The following is a 22,219-nucleotide window of genomic DNA, read 5'->3' on the forward strand; positions in this document are numbered from 1 at the left end:
TCTTCACCTTGCACTCATAGGACTTGTGACCTTCCTTGTGGCATATGTAACAAACCACGGTTTGTCCTTCATCAAGCTTCTTTACTTCCTTGATGGTGTTATCTTGATGAAGTTAGGTTTGCTTCACCTTGCCTTTCACTTGAGTCAAGTCGTTTGTGAGGCGAGCTAATTCTTGCTTGAGTTGCTCATTCTCCTTTGCAACCACTTGTGCGCATGTATCTACAACAACTTTCTCAACACAAACTTGGTTGCACAAAGGTGAATCTAAACATAAATCATTGCAAGAAGTAGAGGCATCATTTTTAGACACGTTAAAGATAGAACTTTTCTTTTTAGATGCCTTGGTGGGGGTTGTGATAACGGCTTCAAGATTAGCAACTTTATTAGTTAGCTAATCACAATGTTTGCACATGGTTTCCATTTTAGCAAGCAAACTATTATATGCTTCTTGTGAGCTAGCTAACTTTTCTTTTGATTTTTCATTTTTCTTTTCAAGTTGCTCATCATTGATTGTGCATGCATTTGTTGTTGCACTAGCCTCAAGTTTCTCAATTTTAGTAGATAATTCAACATTGAGATTAGCAAAGTTCTCATATTGTTCAAGCAAGGTTTTGTATGCTTTTTGTGAACTATCTAGCTTTTCTTTTAAACTTTTGAGCTTCTTTTGTTGACTAATGCAAGCTTTAGCATAATTAAGATTTTCTTGCACAATTTCATGATAAGAAGGCATATCATCATCACTATCACTCTCACTAGAGGAAGAGCTTTTGTTACCTCATGCCATAAGGCACACACGAGAAGAGCTTGATGATGAGTGCTTGCGACCTCACCTCTTGTGATGGGGTTCTTCTTCACTTGAAGAATCATCCCATGATCTTATTGATGTGAGGGCTTAGTTCTTACATGCCTTCTTTATCTTGGGTGTGGGCTTGTTTGGACAAATTTCCATAAAGTGCCCCAACTCGCCGCATCCATAGCATCCTCTCTTTCTTTGCTCATTTCTTTGATTAGTGAAAATGAAATCTTGAATTTGGATAGGCACACCCTTGACATTGAGCCTTTGGATCATCTTCTCCACCTTGTTGATCACTTTGATTGATTCTTCATCAAGATCGGAGGTTGAAAGGTCCTAATATGGCTAGAGGGGGGTGAATAGCCTATTTAAAAATCTACAAATTAACTAGAGCAATTTGCTTAGTATGACAAATAGCGTAATGCAAACTTACTCTAGCTCTACAAGGGTTGCAAGCCACCTATCCAATAATTCTAGTTGCAATGATTACTTAGGCACCCAAACTTGCTATGTAACTACTCACTAAGAGCTCTCAATCTTGCTACTCTAAAGACCTCAACTAGATGAATGACAATAATAAAGCAAGCTCTCAATTCTAATTACACTACAGAGCTTACATCAACTAGTTTGCAAGAATATAAATAGGTGAGTAGGGTGATTATACTGCAGTGTAGGGGATGAACCAATCACAAGATGAAGATTAAGCCAATCACCGGGAGAATGCAAATGACAAGAGACAACCAATTTTTCTCTCGAGGTTCACGTGCTTGCCAACACGCTAGTCCCCATTGTGTCGACCAACACTTGGTGGTTCCGTGGCTAAGAGGTGTTTCACAAACCTCGTCCACACGATAGGACACCACAAGAATCGACCCACAAGTAAGGTAACTCAATGACACGAGCAATTTACTAGAGTTACCTTTCGGCGCTCCGCCGGGAAAGGTACAACTCCCCTTACAATCACCGGAGATGGCCACGAACAATCACCAACTCGTGCCAATCCTCCACCGCTGCTCCAACTGTCTAGATGGTGGCAACCACCAAGAGTAACAAGCGAAATCTATAGCGCAACACGAATACCAAGTGCTCCTAGATGCAATCACTCAAGCAATGCACTTGGATTCTCTCCCAATCTCACAAAGATGATGAATCAATGATGGAGATGAGTGGGAGGACTTTGGCTAAGCTCACAAGGTTGCTATGTCAATGAAAATGTGCAAGAGAGTGAGATTGAACCGGCCATGGGGCTTAAATAGAAGCCCCCACAAAATAGAGCCGTTGTACCCCTTCACTGGGCAAAACGCGCTCTGACCGGACGCTCCGGTCATACTGACCGAACTCTGGACACAGCGTCTGGTCCACAGATGTAAGCCACGTGTCATTCTGAGTTAAACTGGAGCCGCCAGATCACAACGGCTATTAACTGATCGGATGCTCCGGCAAAACTGACCGGACCCTGAACCACCAGCGTCCGGTCGTTTACAGTAAGGGTCCAAATCCGGTTTTCTTCGATCGGACGCGTCCGGTCCACCTTGACCGGACACAAACCAGCATCCGGTGCTAAACCCTAGTCACTGTGTTGCCATGTCAGTTTGACCGGACGCAGAAATCAGCGTCCGGTGCATCTCAGGTCCAGCGTCCGGTGCAACACCGAAACTGGCGACCTCTCTGCCACACCTGACCGGACGCGCCGGTCCACCCAAGATCAGCGTCCGGTCACTCACAGTGACCTCCAAATTTTTCTGTCTAGGGTGCCGATGGTACCGTCGGACTGTCCGCACTCTATGGGCGGACACTCTGCTGGTGGAGTTTCTTGCCCTTGCACCTAAACTTCACTACCCTTGATCAAATGTGCCAACCACCAAGTATATCACCTTGTGCACATGTGTTAGCATATTTTCACAAACATTTTCAAGGGTGTTAGCACTCCACTAGATCCTAAATGCATATGCAATGAGTTAGAGCATCTAGTGGCACTTTGATAACAGCATTCCGATACGAGTTTCACCCCTCTTAATAGTATGGCTATCAATCCTAAATGTGATCATACTCGCTAAGTGTCTTGATCACCAAAACAAAATGGCTCCTACATTTTATACCTTTGCCTTGAGCCTTTTGTTTTTCTCTTTCTTCTTTCCCAAGTTTAAGCATTTGACCATCACCATGCCATCACCATTGTCATGATCTTCATCATTGCTTCACCACTTGGAGTAGTGCTACCTATCTCATAATCATCTTGATAAACTAGGTTAGCACTTAGGGTTTCATCAATTAACCAAAACCAAACTAGAGTTTTCAATCTCCCCCTTTTTGGTAATTGATGACAACCCTTATACAAAGATATGAATTAAAGTTTATTTGAATCCATGTTGCTTGCCCAAGTATATTTACCATGTGTAAAGGATATGGGCAAGTTTCATGAATTCCTTATGATAGCAATTGCTCCCCCTACATATGTGCTAAGAGTTTGGATTGAAGCTTTGCACATATGATTAGATAGGAAATATAGGAGTCAATTTCTACCAAATGATGCTAAGGTATAAGAGATGGACCTTTGAAGCGTGATACCAATCGGAGTGCACCAATATACCATCCTTAGCACCATTAGTAACTAGACATATACAAGAACTAGAATACCCTGTGAGATCAACATTACATACAAGGGTCTAGTTTCCATAGAATGAACATAAGTCTAGTTACTTAGCCTATGCATGCTAGTTTTTCATTTCAACATTCAAACCTACAACTAGCATACACCATGCAAGCATGGATATTTGAAATTAAAACTTATGCCATGTAGGCAAACATATGTAATGCTCATTCAAATGCACCATACAAGTTTATGAGCTTGCTCCCCCTATTTGTATGCTCAAAATTTTAATTGATCCCCTTCTTTTGTCATATATTATCTCTCCCCCTTTGTTTTGTCATATATTATCTCTCCCCCTTTGTTTCACTATCTTTGTACACTATTTCTCCCCATTTGTCATCAATGACCATAAAGGCTTAAAGTATAGATAGGGTAGGATTATTAATGTCAACAATTTGTACAAAAAGTGGCCTCAAATTATAGATATGTTGGGGTGAGACTATGTGAAATGAGGATCATTTTCCCAATTTGGTTCAATCTAGATTACTTGCAAAAGATATTTAACTCAGTTTGATCCAAGGACAAGCTTCTTCACACCTCCAAATAAGGGTTATCTTGTACCATGTTGAGTTAAACACTTATAGCTCATTTTCTAAATCAAACACTAGGTTTACAAGCCCACAAACATGTCATATGCTACCACTAGATCATTTCAAACATACAAGCAATAGTGGTACCATACAAGCATCAAATTCATTTGATTTTCATGAATGAGCCTATTCAAATGTGAAATATGTCTAGATGCACTAATCATGTCCTTAGCAAGGATGTATGCCATGCCAATGAACTTTTACCTTGAATTGCTCGAAGGAGAGGCATGTCATATAATGGGGGTGCATCAACACATATTGGAGAAGTCAAGTATGTTTAATTCATTCCTTAGCTTGCAAAACCTCTTCTCATCAAGTGGCTTGGTGAATATGTCGGCAAGTTGATCTTCGGTGCCCACACTCTCTATGCAAATATCCCCTTTTTGTTGATGATCTCTTATGAAATGATGACGGACATCTATATGCTTTGTTCTTGAGTGTTGAACCGGGTTGTTGGTGAGCTTTATGGCACTTTCATTGTCACATAGCAATGTCACTTGCTTGAACTTGATTCCAAAGTCACTCAAGGTAGCCTTCATCCAAAATAATTGAGCACAACAACTACCGGCCGAAATGTACTCCGCTTCGGCGGTTGAAAGTGCTACACTATTTTGCTTCTTTGATGACCAAGATACAAGTGATCTTCCCAATAGTTGATATGTGCCTGATGTGCTCTTTCTCTCAACTTTGCATCTCACATAATCGGAGTCCGAATATCCAATCAACTCAAATCTTGCTCCTTTGGGATACCATAATCCAACATGTTGTGTATGCTTTAAGTACCTCAATATTCTCTTAGTTGCCTTCAAATGACTTTCTCTTGGTGAGGCTTGAAATCTAGCACACATGCATATACTAAACATCACATCCGGTCTTGATGCGGTCACATAGAGTAGGCTTCCAATCATAGACCGATACATGTTTTGATCCACTATGTTGCCACTAGCATCACTATCCAAGCTTCCACTTGTCCCCATTGGTGTACTAATAGCTTTACTCTCATCCATTTCAAACTTCTTGAGCATGTCCTTAATATACTTGCCTTGACTCACAAATGTGCCATTCTTCATTTACTTGATTTGAAGACCAAGGAAGTAACTAAGTTCTCCAATCATAGACATCTCAAACTCACTTGCCATCATCTTGCCAAACTCCTTACAAAATTCTTGATTTGTTGATCCAAAGATGATATCATCAACATAGATTTGCATTACAAACAAGTCATTTTCAAGCTTCTTGGTGAAGAGAGTGGTGTCAACCTTTCCCATCTTGAATCCCTTAGAGAGTAGGAAATCCCTCAATCTCTCATACCATGCTCTAGGTGCTTGTTTCAATCCATACAAAGCTTTTCTCAACTTGTAGACATGGTTGGGTTTCTTCTCATCTTCAAAACCGGGAGGTTGCTCAACATACACAAGCTCATTGATGTACCTATTTAGAAATGCACTTTTCATATCCATTTGGTACAACTTGATGTTGTGGGCACAAGCATAAGCTAGCAAGATCCTAATTGCTTCCAATTTTGCAACCGAGGCATATGTTTCTCCAAAGTCAAGACCTTCAACTTGAGTGTAACCTTGAGCCACTAATCTTACTTTATTCCTTATTACTATCCCATCTTGATCTTGCTTGTTCCGAAAGACCCACTTAGTTCTAATCACATTATGATCCTTAGGCCTCTCAACTAAATCCCATACTTGGTTTCTTGTGAAGTTGTTTAGCTCTTCATGCATAGCATTGACCCAATCAATATCATTCAAAGCTTCATCTATCTTCTTAGGCTCAATGGATGACACAAATGAGAAGTGCTCACAAAATGATGCTAATCTTGATCTAGTTTGTACTCCCCTTGAAATATCACCAATGATAGTATCCAATGGATGATCTCTTGCAACATTGGTTGGTTGAAGCACTTGCACTTGATTGCTTGCATTAGATTGATCACTTGGTTGAGATGATGAATTAGCCATTTGTTGATCTTACACATTGCCATCACTAGTGCTTGCTTGGATTTGATCATGAGAACCACTAGCTTGTACATTTGAGTTAGAGAGCACTTGGTTCTTGTTATCTTCAATATCAATCACCTCTCTAGGCCTTAAACCACCAATGTTCATGTTCTTCATTGCATTGACCAATTGAGTGCCTCTTACATCATCTAGATTCTCATCTTCCTCTTGGGAACCATTTGTTTCATCAAATTCCACATCATGAACCTCCTCAAGAGTACCACTAGCCAAATTCCAAACTCTATAAGCCTTGCTAGTAGTGGAGTAACCAAGCAAGAAACCTTCATCGCGTTTCTTTTCAAACTTGTTCAATCTAGTGCCTTTCTTCAATATATAGCATTTACAACCAAAAACCCAAAAGTATGCTATGTTGGGCTTTCTTCTATTCAAAAGCTCATAGGGTGTCTTCTCCATCATGAGGTGACAATAGAGTCGGTTGCTATAATAGCAAGCCGTGTTGATTGCTTCGGCCCAAAATGAATGACTCACATTGTACTCACTCAACATTGATCTTGCCATATCAATCAAGGTTCTATTCTTTCTTTCAACTAGCCCATTTGATTGAGGAGTATACTTGGCCGAGAATCGATGTCTAATTCCAAATTCATCACATAACTCATCAATTTTAGTGTTCTTGAACTCACTTCCATTGTCACTTCTAACTTTCTTGATTGTTGTTTCAAACTCATTGTGAATGCCTTTGACAAATGATTTGAATGTTGCAAACACATCACTCTTGTCAACAAGAAAGAATACCCATGTGTATCTAGTGAAATCATCCATAATCACAAATTCATATTTGTTTCCACCAATGCTAGTGTATGTGGTTGGTCCAAACAAGTCCATATGCATCAACTCAAATGCCTTAGATGTGCTCATCATACTCTTCTTAGGATGTGTGTTACCAACTTGCTTTCCGGCTTGACATGCACTACATAGCTTATCTTTCTCAAAAGTGACATCTTTCAAGCCTCTAACTAAGTCAAGCTTGATTAACTAAGTATAGATTCTCATATCTAAATCCTTTGAATATCAAGTTAGAGCCATCTACACTTATGATCTCTACATCATCCACACCAAATATGCACTTGAAACCAAGATCACACAATTGAGCTACCGACAATAGGTTGAAGTTCAAGCTCTCTACTAGTAGCACATTGGAAATGCTCAAATCATTGGATATTGCAATCTTACCAAGACCTTTGACCTTGCCTTTGCCATTGTCACCAAATGTTATACTATCAATCACATTGCTCTTGCTTTCATTGATTGAATTGAACATTCTTGAATCACCGGTCATGTGTTGTGTGCACCCACTATCAAGCACCCAATGCCTTCCTCCGGCTTTATAATTTATCTATAAAAGAAGATCAATTCTTTTTAGGTACCCAAACTTACTTGGGTCCTTGTAGGTTAGTCACCAAGGTCTTTGGTACCCAAATGGCCTTCTTCTTTGGGCCCACAATTGGTGTACCAATGAACTTAGCCTTCACACCATTGAAACCCTTATAAAGCATGTAACAAGAATCAAATTTGATTGAGGATACATTAGGTAGCTTGTTCTTGTTAGTCTTGCAATTTTGCTCTATATGCCCAACTTGCTTACATCTATTGCAAAACCGACCATTACCCTTCACAAAGCTAGCTTTGGGAGTGACAAAGGCCGCCTTGCCTTTCTTGGGGGTATAGCCCAATCCCTCTTTGTTGAGAGAAAACCTTTGGCTACCCAAGCACTTTAGCAAGTGGGCTTCTCCACCATAGGCATTGCCTAAGGCACGAGTGAGCTCATTTACCTCCTTCTTGAGGGTTTCATTTTCCACCATAAGTGAGGCATCACAAGTGAGACCATCACTCAAGGGTGAAGTGGAAGTAGTAATGCTATAAGAAGTGTTAGTAGGAGCAACAATAATGGGTTCATGAAAAGATTCATCAATAAGATCACATGTTAGTCCCACATCACATGTTATGATCACTTGCTCCTTCTTGGCTTCCTCCACTTTGACTTGCTCAATGAGAGAGGAGTGAGCCTTTTCAAGCTTAGAGTGAGCTTTGCCAAGCTTCTCATGGGCTTCCACTAGCCTCTCATGAGTGGCATTGAGTTCAATTCCTTGCACTCCTTTCTCTTCATCTCAAAGCAAGTATGTACTTGCTCACACATGTCCATGAGCTCCTCCTTGGAGTACTCCTCATCATCATCATCACTCCTACAAGCATCACTTTCACATTCATCATCATCACTCACATCATATTTTACCTTGGTAGGTTTTGCCATGAGGCATGTCGATGGAGTGTCGAAGATGGAGGGCTTGTTGTTGATGGCGATGCTTGCTAGTGCTCTCTTGATAGATTTCTTGTCATCGTCACTAGAGCTATCACTATCCGAAGAGCCATCACTATCCCATGTGACCACATAACCTCTACCATTCTTCTTCTTTTGGAAGGTCATTCTCTTCTCCTTCTTCTCCTTCTTTTCTTTCTTATCCTCCTTGAGCTTCTTCTCATCCTCATCATTGTCACTATTATATGGACAATTTGCTACTACATGATCGGGGCTCTTGCAATTGTAGCATCTTCTCACATACTCCTTCTTCTTGGTGTGATCTCTTCTCTTTCTTGCACCATAGCCCTTCTTCTTCATGAATTTTCCCATCTTACGCACAAAGAGAGCCATAGCTTCATCATCAATATCACTAAGATTATCATCATCACTTGATTCTTTCTTGGACTTGCCCTTGTTCTTTGATGATGATGAGCTAGCCTTGAATGCTATGCTTTTCTTCTTGTCTTCTTCTTCCTTCTTGTCCTCCTTGTCATCCCCCTCCCTTTTCACACGGTATGTCTCTTGTGTCATGACATCACCTAGTACTTGGTTGGGGGTAACGTCCTTCAATCCTCCTCTTATGATGAACAATCTTAACATCTCAAATCTTGGAGGTAAGCACATCAAGAATCGATGGGAGACATCATCATCCTTGATCTTCTCTCCCAATACCTTCAAGTCGTTGACAATGACTTGCAATCGATGGAACATCTCCGGAATGCTCTCATCTTCCTTCATCTTGAAGCTTGTCAATTTGTCCTTGAGGATATACAACTTGGCACTCTTCACCACCGGTGTGCCCTCATATGTTTCCTCCAATCTCTTCCACACCTCATTTACTCTATCACAATCCTTGATTTGCTCAAACACCTTGGAATCAATGGCATTGTATATGGTGTTGAGAGCCATTGTATTGCATTGCTTGTTGATCTTATCTTGATTGGTTGGATCATCAGGATCAATGATAGCATAGTTATTCTCGGTCACTTCCCATACTTGATCATTGATTGAACCAAGATACATTCTCATCTTTCTCTTCCAATAACCATAGCATGTGCCATCAAAGAACGGTGGTTTGCCCCCCACATGGTTGAACACAACTTGAGCTATAATTTGACACCGAGGTTGTTAAGCCTTTAATCAAACAGTGACCACGGCTCCGATACCACTTGAAAGGTCCTAATATGGCTAGAGGGGGGGTGAATAGCCTATTTAAAAATCTACAAATCAACTAGAGCAATTTGATTAGTATGACAAATAGCGTAATGCAAACTTGCTCTAGCTCTATAAGGGTTGTAAACCACCTATCCAATAATTCTAGTTGCAATGATTACTTAGGCACCCAAACTTGCTATGTAACTACTCACTAAGAGCTCTCAATCTTGCTACTCTAAAGACCTCAACTAGATGAATGACAATAATAAAGCAAGCTCTCAATTCTAATTACACTAAAGAGCTTGCATCAACTAGTTTGCAAGAATGTAAATAGGTGAGTAGGGTGATTATACCGCCGTGTAGGGGATGAACCAATCACAAGATGAAGATTAAGCCAATCACCGGGAGAATACAAATGACAAGAGACAACCAATTTTTCTCCCGAGGTTCATGTGCTTGCCAACACGCTAGTCCCCATTATGTCGACCAACACTTGGTGGTTCTGCGGCTAAGAGGTGTTTCACAAACCTTGTCCACACGATAGGACACCGCAAGAACCGACCCACAAGTGAGGTAACTCAATGACACGAGCAATTTACTAGAGTTACCTTTCGGCGCTCCGTCGGGGAAGGTACAACTCCCCTCACAATCACCAGAGATGGCCACGAACAATCACCAACTCATGCCAATCCTCCACCGCTGCTCCAACCATCTAGGTGGTGGCAACCACCAAGAGTAACAAGCGAAATCCATAGCGCAACACGAATACCAAGTGCCCCTAGATGCAATCACTCAAGCAATGCACTTGGATTCTCTCCCAATCTCACAAAGATGATGAATCAATGATGGAGATGAGTGGGAGGACTTTGGCTAAGCTCACAAGGTTGCTATGTCAATGAAAATGTGCAAGAGAGTGAGATTGAACCGGCCATGGGGCTTAAATAGAAGCCCCCACAAAATAGAGCCGTTGTACCCCTTCACTGGGCAAAATGCGCTCTGACCGGACGCTCCAGTCATACTGACTGAACTCTAGACACAGCGTCCGGTCCACAGATGTAAGCCATGTGTCATTCTGAGTTAAACTGGAGCCGCCAGATCACAACGGCTATTAACTGATCGGACGCTCCGGCAAAACTGACCGGACCCTGAACCACCAGTGTCTGGTCATTTACAGTAAGGGTCCAAATCCAGTTTTCTTCGATCGGACGCATCCAGTCCACCTTGACCAGACACAGACCAGCATTCGGTGCTAAACCCTAGTCACTGTGTTGCCATGTCAGTTTGATCGGACACAGAAACCAGCGTCCAGTGCATCTCAGGTCTAGCGTCTGGTGCAACACTGAAATTGGCGACCTCTCTACCACACCTGACCGGACGCGCCGGTCCACCCAAGATCAGCGTCCGGTCACTCATACTGACCTCCAATTTTTTCTGTCTAGGGTGCCGGTGGCACCATCGGACTGTCCGTACTCTACGGGCGGACACTCCGCCGGTGGAGTTTCTTGCCCTTGCACCTAAACTTCACTACCCTTGATCAAATGTGCCAACCACCAAGTGTATCACCTTGTGCACATGTGTTAGCGTATTTTTACAAACATTTTCAAGGGTGTTAGCACTCCACTAGATCCTAAATGCATATGCAATGATTTAGAGCATCTAGTGGCACTTTGATAACCGCATTCCGATATGAGTTTCACCGCTCTTAATAGTACGGCTATCAATCCTATATGTGATCACACTCGCTAAGTGTCTTGATCACCAAAACAAAATGGCTCCTATATTTTATACCTTTGCCTTGAGCCTTTTGTTTTTCTCTTTCTTCTTCTCCAAGTTTAAGCATTTGACCATCACCATGCCATCACCATTGTCATGATCTTCGTCATTGCTTCACCACTTGGAGTAGTGCTACCTATCTCATAATCATCTTGATAAACTAGGTTAGCACTTAGGGTTTCATCAATTAACCAAAACCAAACTAGAGCTTTCAGAGGTGGAGGAGGAAGATTGATCATCACTTGAATCATCATCATCATCATCATCGTACTCATCTTCTTCTTCATCTTCACTTGAGGAACTTGAGCTTGAGCTTGTCTCAACTTGCTTGCCCTTCATCTTCTTTTTCTCGCTACAAGCGAGAGCTTTGCCTTTGCTTGATGAAGAAGCTTCTTCTTGACCCATCTTACATGACATTTCAAATGCCACTAACTTGCCAATACTATGCCCAGGGTCATGTTGCTCAAGTCCTCCATGTTGTGAAGGATGGTGATGATGCTTGCATATTTCTTTTATGGTAGCACGGAGATGATCTTCCTCACGATGTCCGCATCATCTAGCTTTAATAATCCTATAGAATGGAGCTCATTGATAATTAGATTCAAATGAGAATACATATCATGAACAAGCTCATCATCATTCATAGTAAAGGAATCATAGTTTTGCTTTGCTAGACAATGTTTTTGCTCATGGACATTGCTTGTGCCGTCATGGAGCTCTTCGAGTTTTAACCAAATTTCATGTGTCGTATTTAGAGTGAATACTTGGTTAAAAGCATCCATACTAAGTGATTCAAACAAGCAATTTTTAGCTCTAGCATTGAAGTGCATTTCTTTTTCATCACTCTTTGTGGGTTTTTCGGGATTCTTGATGGGTTTCATCCCGTCCCGAGTGACTCTCCATACACCCAAATCAACTGCCTCAAGGTGGCAAGCCATTTTAGCTTTATAGTATGGGAAGTTAGTGCCATCAAAGTGCGGAGGCCTAGCGGTATCCATCCCAACCACTCTAAATAGCGTCGGCTCAACGGCGGTTAAGCCAAAGGTCCAAATTGAGCCAACCGGCTCTGATACCAATTGAAGGGACCGTGATGCCTAAAGGGGGGTGAATTAGGCAACTTAAAAATCTAACGCTAAACTATGGCCTCTTTTTCTAACCCTAGTAAAACCTATGCAATAGATAAACTATCTAGATGTGCAACTATAGTTTTGCTAGTGTGTTGCTATCTCTACCACAAACGTAATAAAGTAATCAATGTAAATGCAGAAGCTAAAGAGCAAGGTAGAGATATGCAAACTCCCGTCAACGACTCTGGTATTTTTACCGAGGTATCGAGAAGCGCGCAAGCTTCACCTAGTCCTCGTTGGAGCCCCTCGCAAGGAATCCCTCGCAAGGGCCAAGCTCCCGGTCGGGTAACTCTGTGGATAGCCTCGGGCCTTCCCCACGCGCAAGTGGGTCTTCGACATGCCTTCCGACAAGCCTCTCCTGGATGCTCCCTGCCGTCTTCACTATCAAGCTTCCGGCCGAAACGCCGCGGGCCTTGTTCCCTTCGGTACACGGTGGTAGCCACACCACAAACGCGGTTGGTGTGATCTCGCAAGACTTCAAGCTCCTCCAATGTACAACAATGGTGCTCGCAAAGCACCGAGTGGTAAGAGGTATGCAAACCTCACTAAACACTAGGCCTAAACCTAGAGCAAGCGCATAAGCGGTGGTCTAATCAACCTAAGCACTTCGCAAAGCACCTATGCTAATCACCTGATGAATCACTAAGCACTATGCAAGTGGAGATCACTAAAATGGTGTATCAACACCCTTGGTATGTTTCCTCGGCTCCACTGATCTCAAATAGCCGGTTGGGGGTTGTATTTATAAGCCCCACTGAGAAAGTAGCCGTTGGGGTCGAACTCCCGCGAAACTGCTACTGACCGAACGCTGAATCATCCTGACCGGACGCGTCCGGTCGTCCCGACCATTGAGCCGGCAATATACTGATCGGACGCTGGCCAGCATCTGATCGCCTACCACTGGACGTGTCCGGTCACAGATTTACCGCTCTGGAACCTCTCTGTACTCGATCGGACGCTGCTTTCCTGCGTCCGGACGGTTTCGCCGCCCGTGTCCGGTCATCTCGACTGCAGAGCTACCGGTCCAGCGTCCGGTTGTCCTGACTGCAGAGCCACCGGTCCAGCGTCCGGTCGTCCCGACTGCCAAGCCACCAGCGTCCGGTCCAGCGTCCGGTCGCCTCTGCGAGCTCGTTTCTTAGCGATCTTTCGTACGGCTTGGTTCCAATCTTCATGCTTGGACTTTGCTTGATCTCTTGGGTCTTCTCTTGTGCTCCTAAGGTCTTGCTTGAGGTGTTGATCATCGGATCATCACGTCGCCTTCGTCCAAGTTACGTCTTGCACCCTATTGAACTACAAAACAAACACTTGCAAATTCATTAGTCCAATTTGGTTGTGTTGGACATCAAACACCAAAATCCAAAGTAAATGGGCCAAGGGTCTATTTTCCTTACACACGTAGTGCCCAATGGAACGGAGGATCAGCTTCTAGCGTTACCATAAATAGTCATATTAGAAAAGACGGGTACCATCCTCCTTGACTACTCATCATCCCCATAAACAACTATATTAGAAGAGATAGGATTTTTTTTCTTGCTCAAGTTATCCTCCAATAGCTTTTCTTTTTTATGGTTAAAAAACTCACTATCCCCCCTCAAATAAAGAGGAAGTTGCATATATCCTCTAATAGAATGTGTCACTTCTTCCATGCTCACTACCCACACTAGAGCTCACTGTGCACCATATGGTTGTAACATAGCATGCACCCTCCTCACCGATGTCGGTGGAACACCTAGAGCCATCCATGTCGCTTGGGCAAGTTCCTAGACCCTTCAACGCATGCGAGGTCAAGGCCAATGGAAGCACAGAACAAGGGATGGCGGACGACTCAATAAGTACTCTGCCTACAATAGGAAGTCAAGGTGGAGGCACAGGTGGCACAGTGAAATGTGCAAGGCAGGCTCGACTTCTCGCCGCAGTGTGGGAGAAGATATACCGAGGAAAGAGGAAAGAAATAAAAAAAGAAAATAAATAAAATGTAATCTATCGAGTAGATTACATGTATTTGGGGAGATTATTGGTCATCTGCTACCGCATCGCCCTTAATAATCCAAAATGTAGTACTGGATTATCTCCATTACCACTAAAAGAACGCCAAGCCAGTTGCACCGCCAAGTAGAAAAGAAAAACGAGCGAAGCGATGCGCTCGTTTCCCGTCGAGAAAGATTCCAAGAGGTCTGAGCTCATGATTTTTTTCCTGTGGAATTCAGTTGTAGGTTTCTAATCCTATGGAATGCTTCTTTGCCTCTTCCTGTGAACCAAAGAGTAGGATAGGAAAGTTTCCTTAGGAATTTGAATCCTACAAAATCCCTTTCCCATTCCTTCAATCCAAAGGAGCCCTTATTGGGTATTGAGGAGAGATGTTCATAAGACTTGGGTGTGTTTAGTTCACGAAATGAAAATTTTTGGGTGTCACATCGATGTGTCGGAAGGATGTCGGGAGAGGTTTTTGGATACTAATAAAAAAATAAATTACAGAACCCATCAGGAAACTGCGAGACGAATCTAATGATAATAATTAATCGGTCATTAGCACATGCGGGTTACTGTAGCACTTAAGGCTTTTCATGGACTAATTAGGCTTAAAAGATTCGTCTCGCGATTTTGCCGAGAATTGTGCAATTAATTTTTTTTTATCTACATTTAGTACTCCATGTATGTGCCGTAAGATTCGATGTGACACTTTAGGGTGAAAATTTTTGAAAACGTGGCCTTATTTGGATCGGTACCTAGGAAAGACGTTTGAGCCAGACAGCTAATTTCTAGGGACTGGGACTGTATTGACGTGTGATGCTTGAGCCAGACAGCTCCCCAAGGCTGTCAATTTCTAAGGCCTGGGACTGGATTGACGTGCGTGAGCTATGAGCAGGGCTCCCCTTGTGAGACCACAATCCAAACGCCCACTTATGGCAACCAAAATATTGCAAAAAAGATAACCTTAAGCATTTAATGTTGCTATAGAAATACACCACAAACATTGTAAACACCTTAAGCTTATGATTAACCACAAGAGAATTAAAAATTTTAATCTCCCTTTTCTTCGAGCATCGCTTCTCTCTTAGGTTGCTTGATCTAGAAGCTCGATTTGGTGGATGAAGTCCTTGGCAACGTGTGGTGGTGGAATCGCGCCTGGCGGCAGCGCGGGGATGGCAGCGTGACCGAATGACCGGCGGCAATGGGATCTGGAGAGCCAGAGATAGAGAGAATAATAGTTTCAGCCGGGGAAAGCCTACAGATGTGGATCCCACGCTTAATGTCAATATTGTGCATGCCCTAAGCAAGTCAGGCGCTATAGTTCATCAAAATGTAACAAAGCAAGTAAGCAACACCAGCTCTACATTTTTTTTTCACTGACACTTCAATTCACAATGTCCTCTTTTAGGTCAGTTCTGGGCTAGTCTGCGGCGATAGATCTCCAGGAAGATTCATACATGATAATCAATCGACCATCGACAGTACCCGCAGGAGATAAATCAATCAACCACCATAATCAAGAACGCATGGTAATGCCGAGGGCAAGAGCAGAAACCACCGAATTATTATTGGCAAACACCTGATTGACATTCTCATATGACTCCCTGCGAACAACTACCAAAAGAAAACCTGATAAACACAGGAAGGCGACCAAACCAGAGGGCAGGGGGCACTTGTGAGCCTATCCTGCTGACGTTGTAGATAAAATCCATAAGCCACCATCAGCATAAGTGTGGCGGTGCAGTGCCATGGCACCCTGCGCCACGGCAAAGAAAGACACTGGTACAGGAGGGCCTTGCCGCACATGTGAGGCATCTACTCCTTGTACTTCATGCTCTCAAACGTGAACCCAGGCATGTCGAAGGAGTCGGCGAACTTCTCCACCTGGGTCTTGAGGTTCTCAATGTCCTTGTTGTTCACCAGGCCCTTGTTGAAGTCCTTGAGGAGCTTGCCGTACTCAGTCTGGATGTTCAGGCACATGGTCACTGCCTGGTGGAGGAACTCTCCAATCTGCTCAAAGTCCTTCTCCACTAGACCCCTCGAGGTCATTGCTGGCGCACCTGAAGTGGATAGCAAAGATATGTGACTAATATTGTACTATATAGCAAGAATATATGAGAAACTTTGTTTAAGCATTCCAGGAATGTTGTAGACTTGTGGTGCAATAGAATTTCCTTCCAGAGCTTAATATGAGATAATACCAGCAGCGCTGAATAGCATCAATACAAATGAAAACATATTCTACTCTGAAGATTGGGTTACAGTATTTTATTGTATGACATTGTTTTCCAGTAGAGTTCTTAGCTGTGTTATGGTGTTAACAGCACTTTCAGGGTAAAGCATTAGCGGACGATACTGGACAACCAATAAGTCTTGGATTACACATGTAGGCCATGTATTTTGTGACACCAATAAAGCAAGGTTTGGAACTTTGGATCTTGACAACCACGAATTAACATTTGCAAGAGCTAAACTATTCTGCGAAGGAAAAATGTGAAGAATAGTATGAAATGGAACCAGAACTATTAATCTAACTGCAACAGTTCAGGAGATCAGATGATCCTTCAGGAGGCATCCCTTCACAGGGAACAAGGACCAAATAAAGGCACAAGCATCATTCTATATGGATTTGGGACAATGGTAACCAGTGTATAACGGTCCAATAAAATATACTTGCAATTCAGAATTTAAAAGATTACACTTGGCAAAAGAGGGCATGTGAATCAGGCATCAGATGCATCATGAACAAATGTCCGGAAATATTGAAACTTTACCGCTTTCAGGAATCATTTTGGGGCTGTTTAGTTAGGCATAAATTTTTCCATGGGCAGGCCAAGTCAATTTTTTGCATGCCAGAATCAGGGCCACCACTTTGGTGGCCAAGATTTTGGCTTATTGGTCACTAAGATGAACTATATGGCCAAATCAGAGCTCTAATCTAAATTTTGGCACCCAACCAAATGGTAGCCAAATTTTGGCTTGGCGACAATGGGCATACGAGGGGCAGACACCAAGGAAATGTCTAGACAACCTCTTCATTAAGAAGAAAGGCTCAAAGACCATCCCAATTTTTCAAAGTGACGTGTGGATAGCAATGTTGTACTAATACTTTATTTAGGCTTGCACCACAACAGAAGTAATGAACAAATTAAATGATACTAACCAATGCGGACACCACCCGGAGCCAATGCACTGCTGTCACCAAAGACAGCATTCTTGTTCAATGTGATGTGGCAAAGGTCACAGAGCTTTTCAACCTTGTTTCCTGCAGATATAAGACAACATTAAAACAAGTTATAATATAGCCCCTCGAAAATGAAACCCAATTAGATGCTAATTTGCATACCAGTCAAGCCAAGAGGGCGGAGATCCCAGAGAACAAGGTGGTTCTCAGTTCCATCAGTCACCATCTTGTAGCCCTTGCTCATGAGATAGTTTCCAATTGCAACAGCATTGGCCTTCACTTGCTTTGCATACGCCTTGAAGCCAGGTGTCATAGTTTGCTGCAGAGCAACAGCAAGTGCAGCAATCTGGTGGTTGTGAGGGCCACCTTGGAGAGATGGGAACACAGCAAAGTTGATCTTGTCTTCATAATCATACACAGCACCCTCAGGCTGGCCCTTCTTCGGGGGCTTAGGGCCTTTCCTGTAGAAGATCATGCCAGCCCTTGGCCCTCTGAGAGACTTGTGTGTGGTAGTGGTAACTACATCACAATATTCAAAAGGATTTGCAGCTTCCTGAAATGGAGTAAGGCAAATAGTGAGATTTTTTTAACACCGATTATTCAACTAACTAAACATTTGCAGTGAATAATCTCTTCAGGTCTCGTCCGGACTCCAGTACTCAAAAGGACAATATGGAAGCATTAGCCAAATAATATCACCTTCTGTACTATGGCCCTAGAATGTGCATTATTGTGCCTCCCGACCCCAGCACTCAAAGAAGGACGATATGGAAGAACTAGCCAAATCTTATCACCTTCTGTACTATGGCCCTAAAATAGTGCATTAGCTAAGTCTACACACTAAAGTTGAGTTAGAAATCTGTATGCCTCGTATTACAGCAGACTGTTTATTAGATTCCACTGTGGATTGCCTATATATGCATGATTATTGCATAACAAAAGTAGACCAAAGGTCACTACTGTAACATTAACATGCATGAACCCAAATTTGATAAGCAGTAATGTGCACAAGGATGCGCAATGTGATTTGCAAAAGCACAACTATGCACAAGTTCTCTTATATATTGTCGTCAAAGAGTAAAAATTGTTGAGAACTCGTGCAAAGGTTGATTTCAATTGGTACGTGACTATCTGAGTGCACAGGTTTATATCCATTGAGAATACTCCAAAACACCAAAATAAATGGAATATCAGATCTATCACCATCAAAGGAATATATTTTTAGACAAACTAAAGCAGGACAAAAATATCCATTTCCACGATTACAAGCCACATTTTGATATTGATATATATAAAACAAAGCAATGCACAAAACGACAGGCAGCAAAGCGTCCATATAAAATGTTCCTAAATCAGTAAACTTGCAAAACACTCAGATCTATAATATGCGATTAAACAATCCAACATTTCGCTCGGTCACCAGAATTGATTGCTGATCCCAAGTAGAATCTAAACCACCACATCTACCATATCCATCCAATTGCCATTTCAACAGGACTGCACAGCATGAAGATCTAATTTCATGAAACCAACTAGTTAATCGAGATCATTGTTATCAATGAACGTTGTACCTGAGCGGCGACGAGCCCGCTGATGTGCGCCATGTCGCAGAGCAGCAGGGCCCCGACCTTATCGGCGACGGCCCTGAGCCTGGCGTAGTCCCAGTCCCTCGGGTACGCGCTGCCACCGCAGATGATGAGCTTGGGGCGGAAGTCAAGAGCCTTCTCCTCAAGCTTCTCGTAGTCGATGTACCCGGTGGTGGCGCTCACCTTGTACGGCAGGCTCTCAAAGTAGATCGAGGTGGCGGAGATCTTCTTCCCGCCGGCCGTGTAGTACCCGTGAGTGAGGTGTCCGCCGGAGGGAAGGTCGAGCCCCATGATCCGGTCGTGCGGGTTGAGCAGCGCGGTGTAGGCGGCGAAGTTGGCGGGGGAGCCCGAGTAGGGCTGCACGTTGACGCCCCAGGACGCGGCGTCGAGGCGGAAGGCAGCGAGCGCGCGTGACCGGCAGAGGTTCTCGATCTCGTCGATGACGTCGTTGCCGCCGTAGTAGCGGGCGCCGGGCATGCCCTCAGAATACTTGTTGGTGAGCGGAGAGCCGAGCGCCTCCATGACGGCGAAGGAGGTGAAGTTCTCGGAGGCGATGAGCTCGATGCCGCGACGCTGGCGCCGCTTCTCGCGCTCCAGGAGGTCGTAGATCTCCGGGTCAGCGCCGGCGAGCGGGGTTAGCCCCCATGTGGCGACGGGGTCCATGGCGGCTGCGGCGGCGTGGGAGGGGGTGACAGGAGTGGCGGAGGCGAGGAGGGGGCGGGGGCGGAGGCGGAGGCGGAGGGAAGGACGGGGGAGGGAGGAGGGGGTGCGGGGATATATAGCGGTGGTGGACGGGAGAAGGGCGCGTGTGCACATGTGGAAGGTGGGTGGTGGTCGTGGTCGTGGTGTTGGTGGTGCGGTGCGGTGGGTGCGAGTGCGGACGAGGTGTTCGACGGAACGCGGGGGCGGAGATCGGTGTAGTCGGAGGGGGTTGGTGTGGGCGCGCCGGCGCGAGACGCGGAGTGCTTGGTCGGGTTGGGTCTTATGGGCTGGGCTTTGATGTGGGAACTGTGGCTAGGGCCCAGGGAGGAATCGAGTGGTTCTAGGCTTCTGGAAAATGTTCCCCTAAAAAAAAGCCTTCCTGGAAAATGTTCTCTTTTTTTTTCTAAAAATGAGCTATGAGATAAAGAATATTAGTGATACTTATAAATTTTGAAATGACTACTAGTTAGCGTGCCCGTGCGTTGCTACGGAACAACTAAATTTTTTATACTAAAAACACAGATCGCACAATAAGATAACAATACTGTTAAATTAAATACCGACGTTAAAGTGACATTTAATTCAAAAAGCAAAGTTCATGAAATTAACACAGTCACGGAGAGCGCGACGTCGCAGGCTCACAAACTCTACTGTATAGACTTTTCGTGATATGGCTAAGATAATATTTTATATCGGCAGAAAGAATTCTTCGATATCCATTTCTTTCATGCATCAATAAATCCATGAATAAGTTCCGCTGCATCTCCATATAATCTTGTACATACAGGTTCGAGTATATATGTAAATATTAGTGCCTGTCACATGGATAATACTGCGTGTCTTAAAAATCTCTCATAAAAATTTAAAACAAAGTATGTTATGACTATTCCACACAGACATATATTGTAGAATAAGGTATCCACTTAAGTGTATGTTCCAAGATGTTGAATTAGGTGTTGTAATTCTTAATTTCGACATATTTTTCAGGTCAAGGCAACCAATGGTGACACTTTTCTTAGTGGTGCATAATTTTATGGTGTACCTTTTGACTATCTGGGTAAGGACAAGTTAGCACTGCAAAGGCTCAGAAAAGCTGTTGAGAAGGCTAAGGTTGAGTTTTTCTCCACTATGCATACTAAAACCTATGTCCCCGTTTATCATTGCCGATGCTTTTGATGCAAAACAATTCAACATTACCATGATTAGATATAAGTTTGAGTCTCTTGTGAGTAATCTCATAAAGGGACTCTCATTCTTTATGTGATCTGCCTCAATGATATTGGCATGACGATGGGCCCATGTTGAAATATCGCACCAAAAAATATACATGTTTTGTTCACAATTTATTTCCCATGAATACATGCGGGTACTATGATAACACTAACTACACCAAATGAAAGATTAGAGAGAATTTGCATTGCCTCCAGAAGGATTTATTTATTAAGTTCTTTGGACTCTACAGGTAGTTTTGACATATCTTTTTGCATGTCTTACCTCGTATCCTAATTCAAAATTTTATAGTTTAATTAGAATATTTAGGTGATTGTATATATATAATATTCAATACAAGAATAATCTATGCATGATCTTCTTGAAAGATTTCTGTAGTGTAAAGATATCTTCATTTTTCATGCATGCCCGTGTGAAAGGTCCTAATGGCTATAGGGGGGTGAATAGCCTCATAAAAATTTCTACAACAACACTTAACAAAACGGTTAGACAATTATGAGACGAAGCAAATGTTGCGCTAGCCTACTAAAAAAGTAAGCCACCTACCATAATTCTAGTTTATATAGATTTTATCCACACAATAGCTATGTCACTACACTAAGTTAGTGTGCTCTCAAAGGCTAACTAAAGAGCCACACTAACCAAACTAACAAGCTCTCACAACTAGCTACACTAAAGAGCTTGACAACTAGTTTGTAGTAATGTAAAAAGAGTGAGCAATTTGTTTATACCGCCGTGTTGAGGTAGGAGCCAATTAATCATAAGAATGAATATCAATAAAGACCAATCATCTCGGAATCAAATGATGAACACAATGAGTTTTTACCGAGGTTCACTTGCTTGCCGACAAGCTACTCCTCATTGTGGTGATTCACTCACTTGGAGGTTTAAGCGCAAATTGGCATCACACGCCAAACCCTCAATAGAGTGCCGCACAACCAACACAAGATGAGGATCACACAAGCCACGAGCAATCCACTAGAGTACATTTTGGCTCTCCGCTGGAGAAAAGTCAAGAACCCTTCACAATCACCATGATCAGAGCCGGAGACAATCACCACCCTCCGCTCGATGACCCTCGCTGCTCCAAGCCGTCTAGGTGGCGGCAACCACCAAGAGTAGCAAGCGA

At 43.1% G+C, this 22,219-nt stretch overlaps 1 protein-coding gene across 1 annotated transcript; it reads right to left on the minus strand.

The window, feature by feature from the left end:
• Window positions 1–15,932: 15,932 nt before the first annotated feature.
• On the minus strand, window positions 15,933–19,989 carry LOC136483766 (serine hydroxymethyltransferase 4-like). The gene is made up of 4 exons (XM_066480933.1): window positions 19,144–19,989; window positions 17,735–18,125; window positions 17,552–17,653; window positions 15,933–16,448 (listed from the first exon to the last, which is right to left on the minus strand). The coding sequence occupies exons 1-4, from the start codon at window positions 19,972–19,974 to the stop codon at window positions 16,204–16,206; spliced, it is 1,569 nt and encodes a 522-aa protein (XP_066337030.1). The 5' UTR covers window positions 19,975–19,989; the 3' UTR covers window positions 15,933–16,203.
• Between the last annotated feature and the right edge of the window lie 2,230 nt (window positions 19,990–22,219).

The sequence above is a fragment of the Miscanthus floridulus genome, chromosome 9 (genome assembly GCF_019320115.1).
Source record: "Miscanthus floridulus cultivar M001 chromosome 9, ASM1932011v1, whole genome shotgun sequence".
Taxonomy (NCBI): domain Eukaryota; kingdom Viridiplantae; phylum Streptophyta; class Magnoliopsida; order Poales; family Poaceae; genus Miscanthus; species Miscanthus floridulus.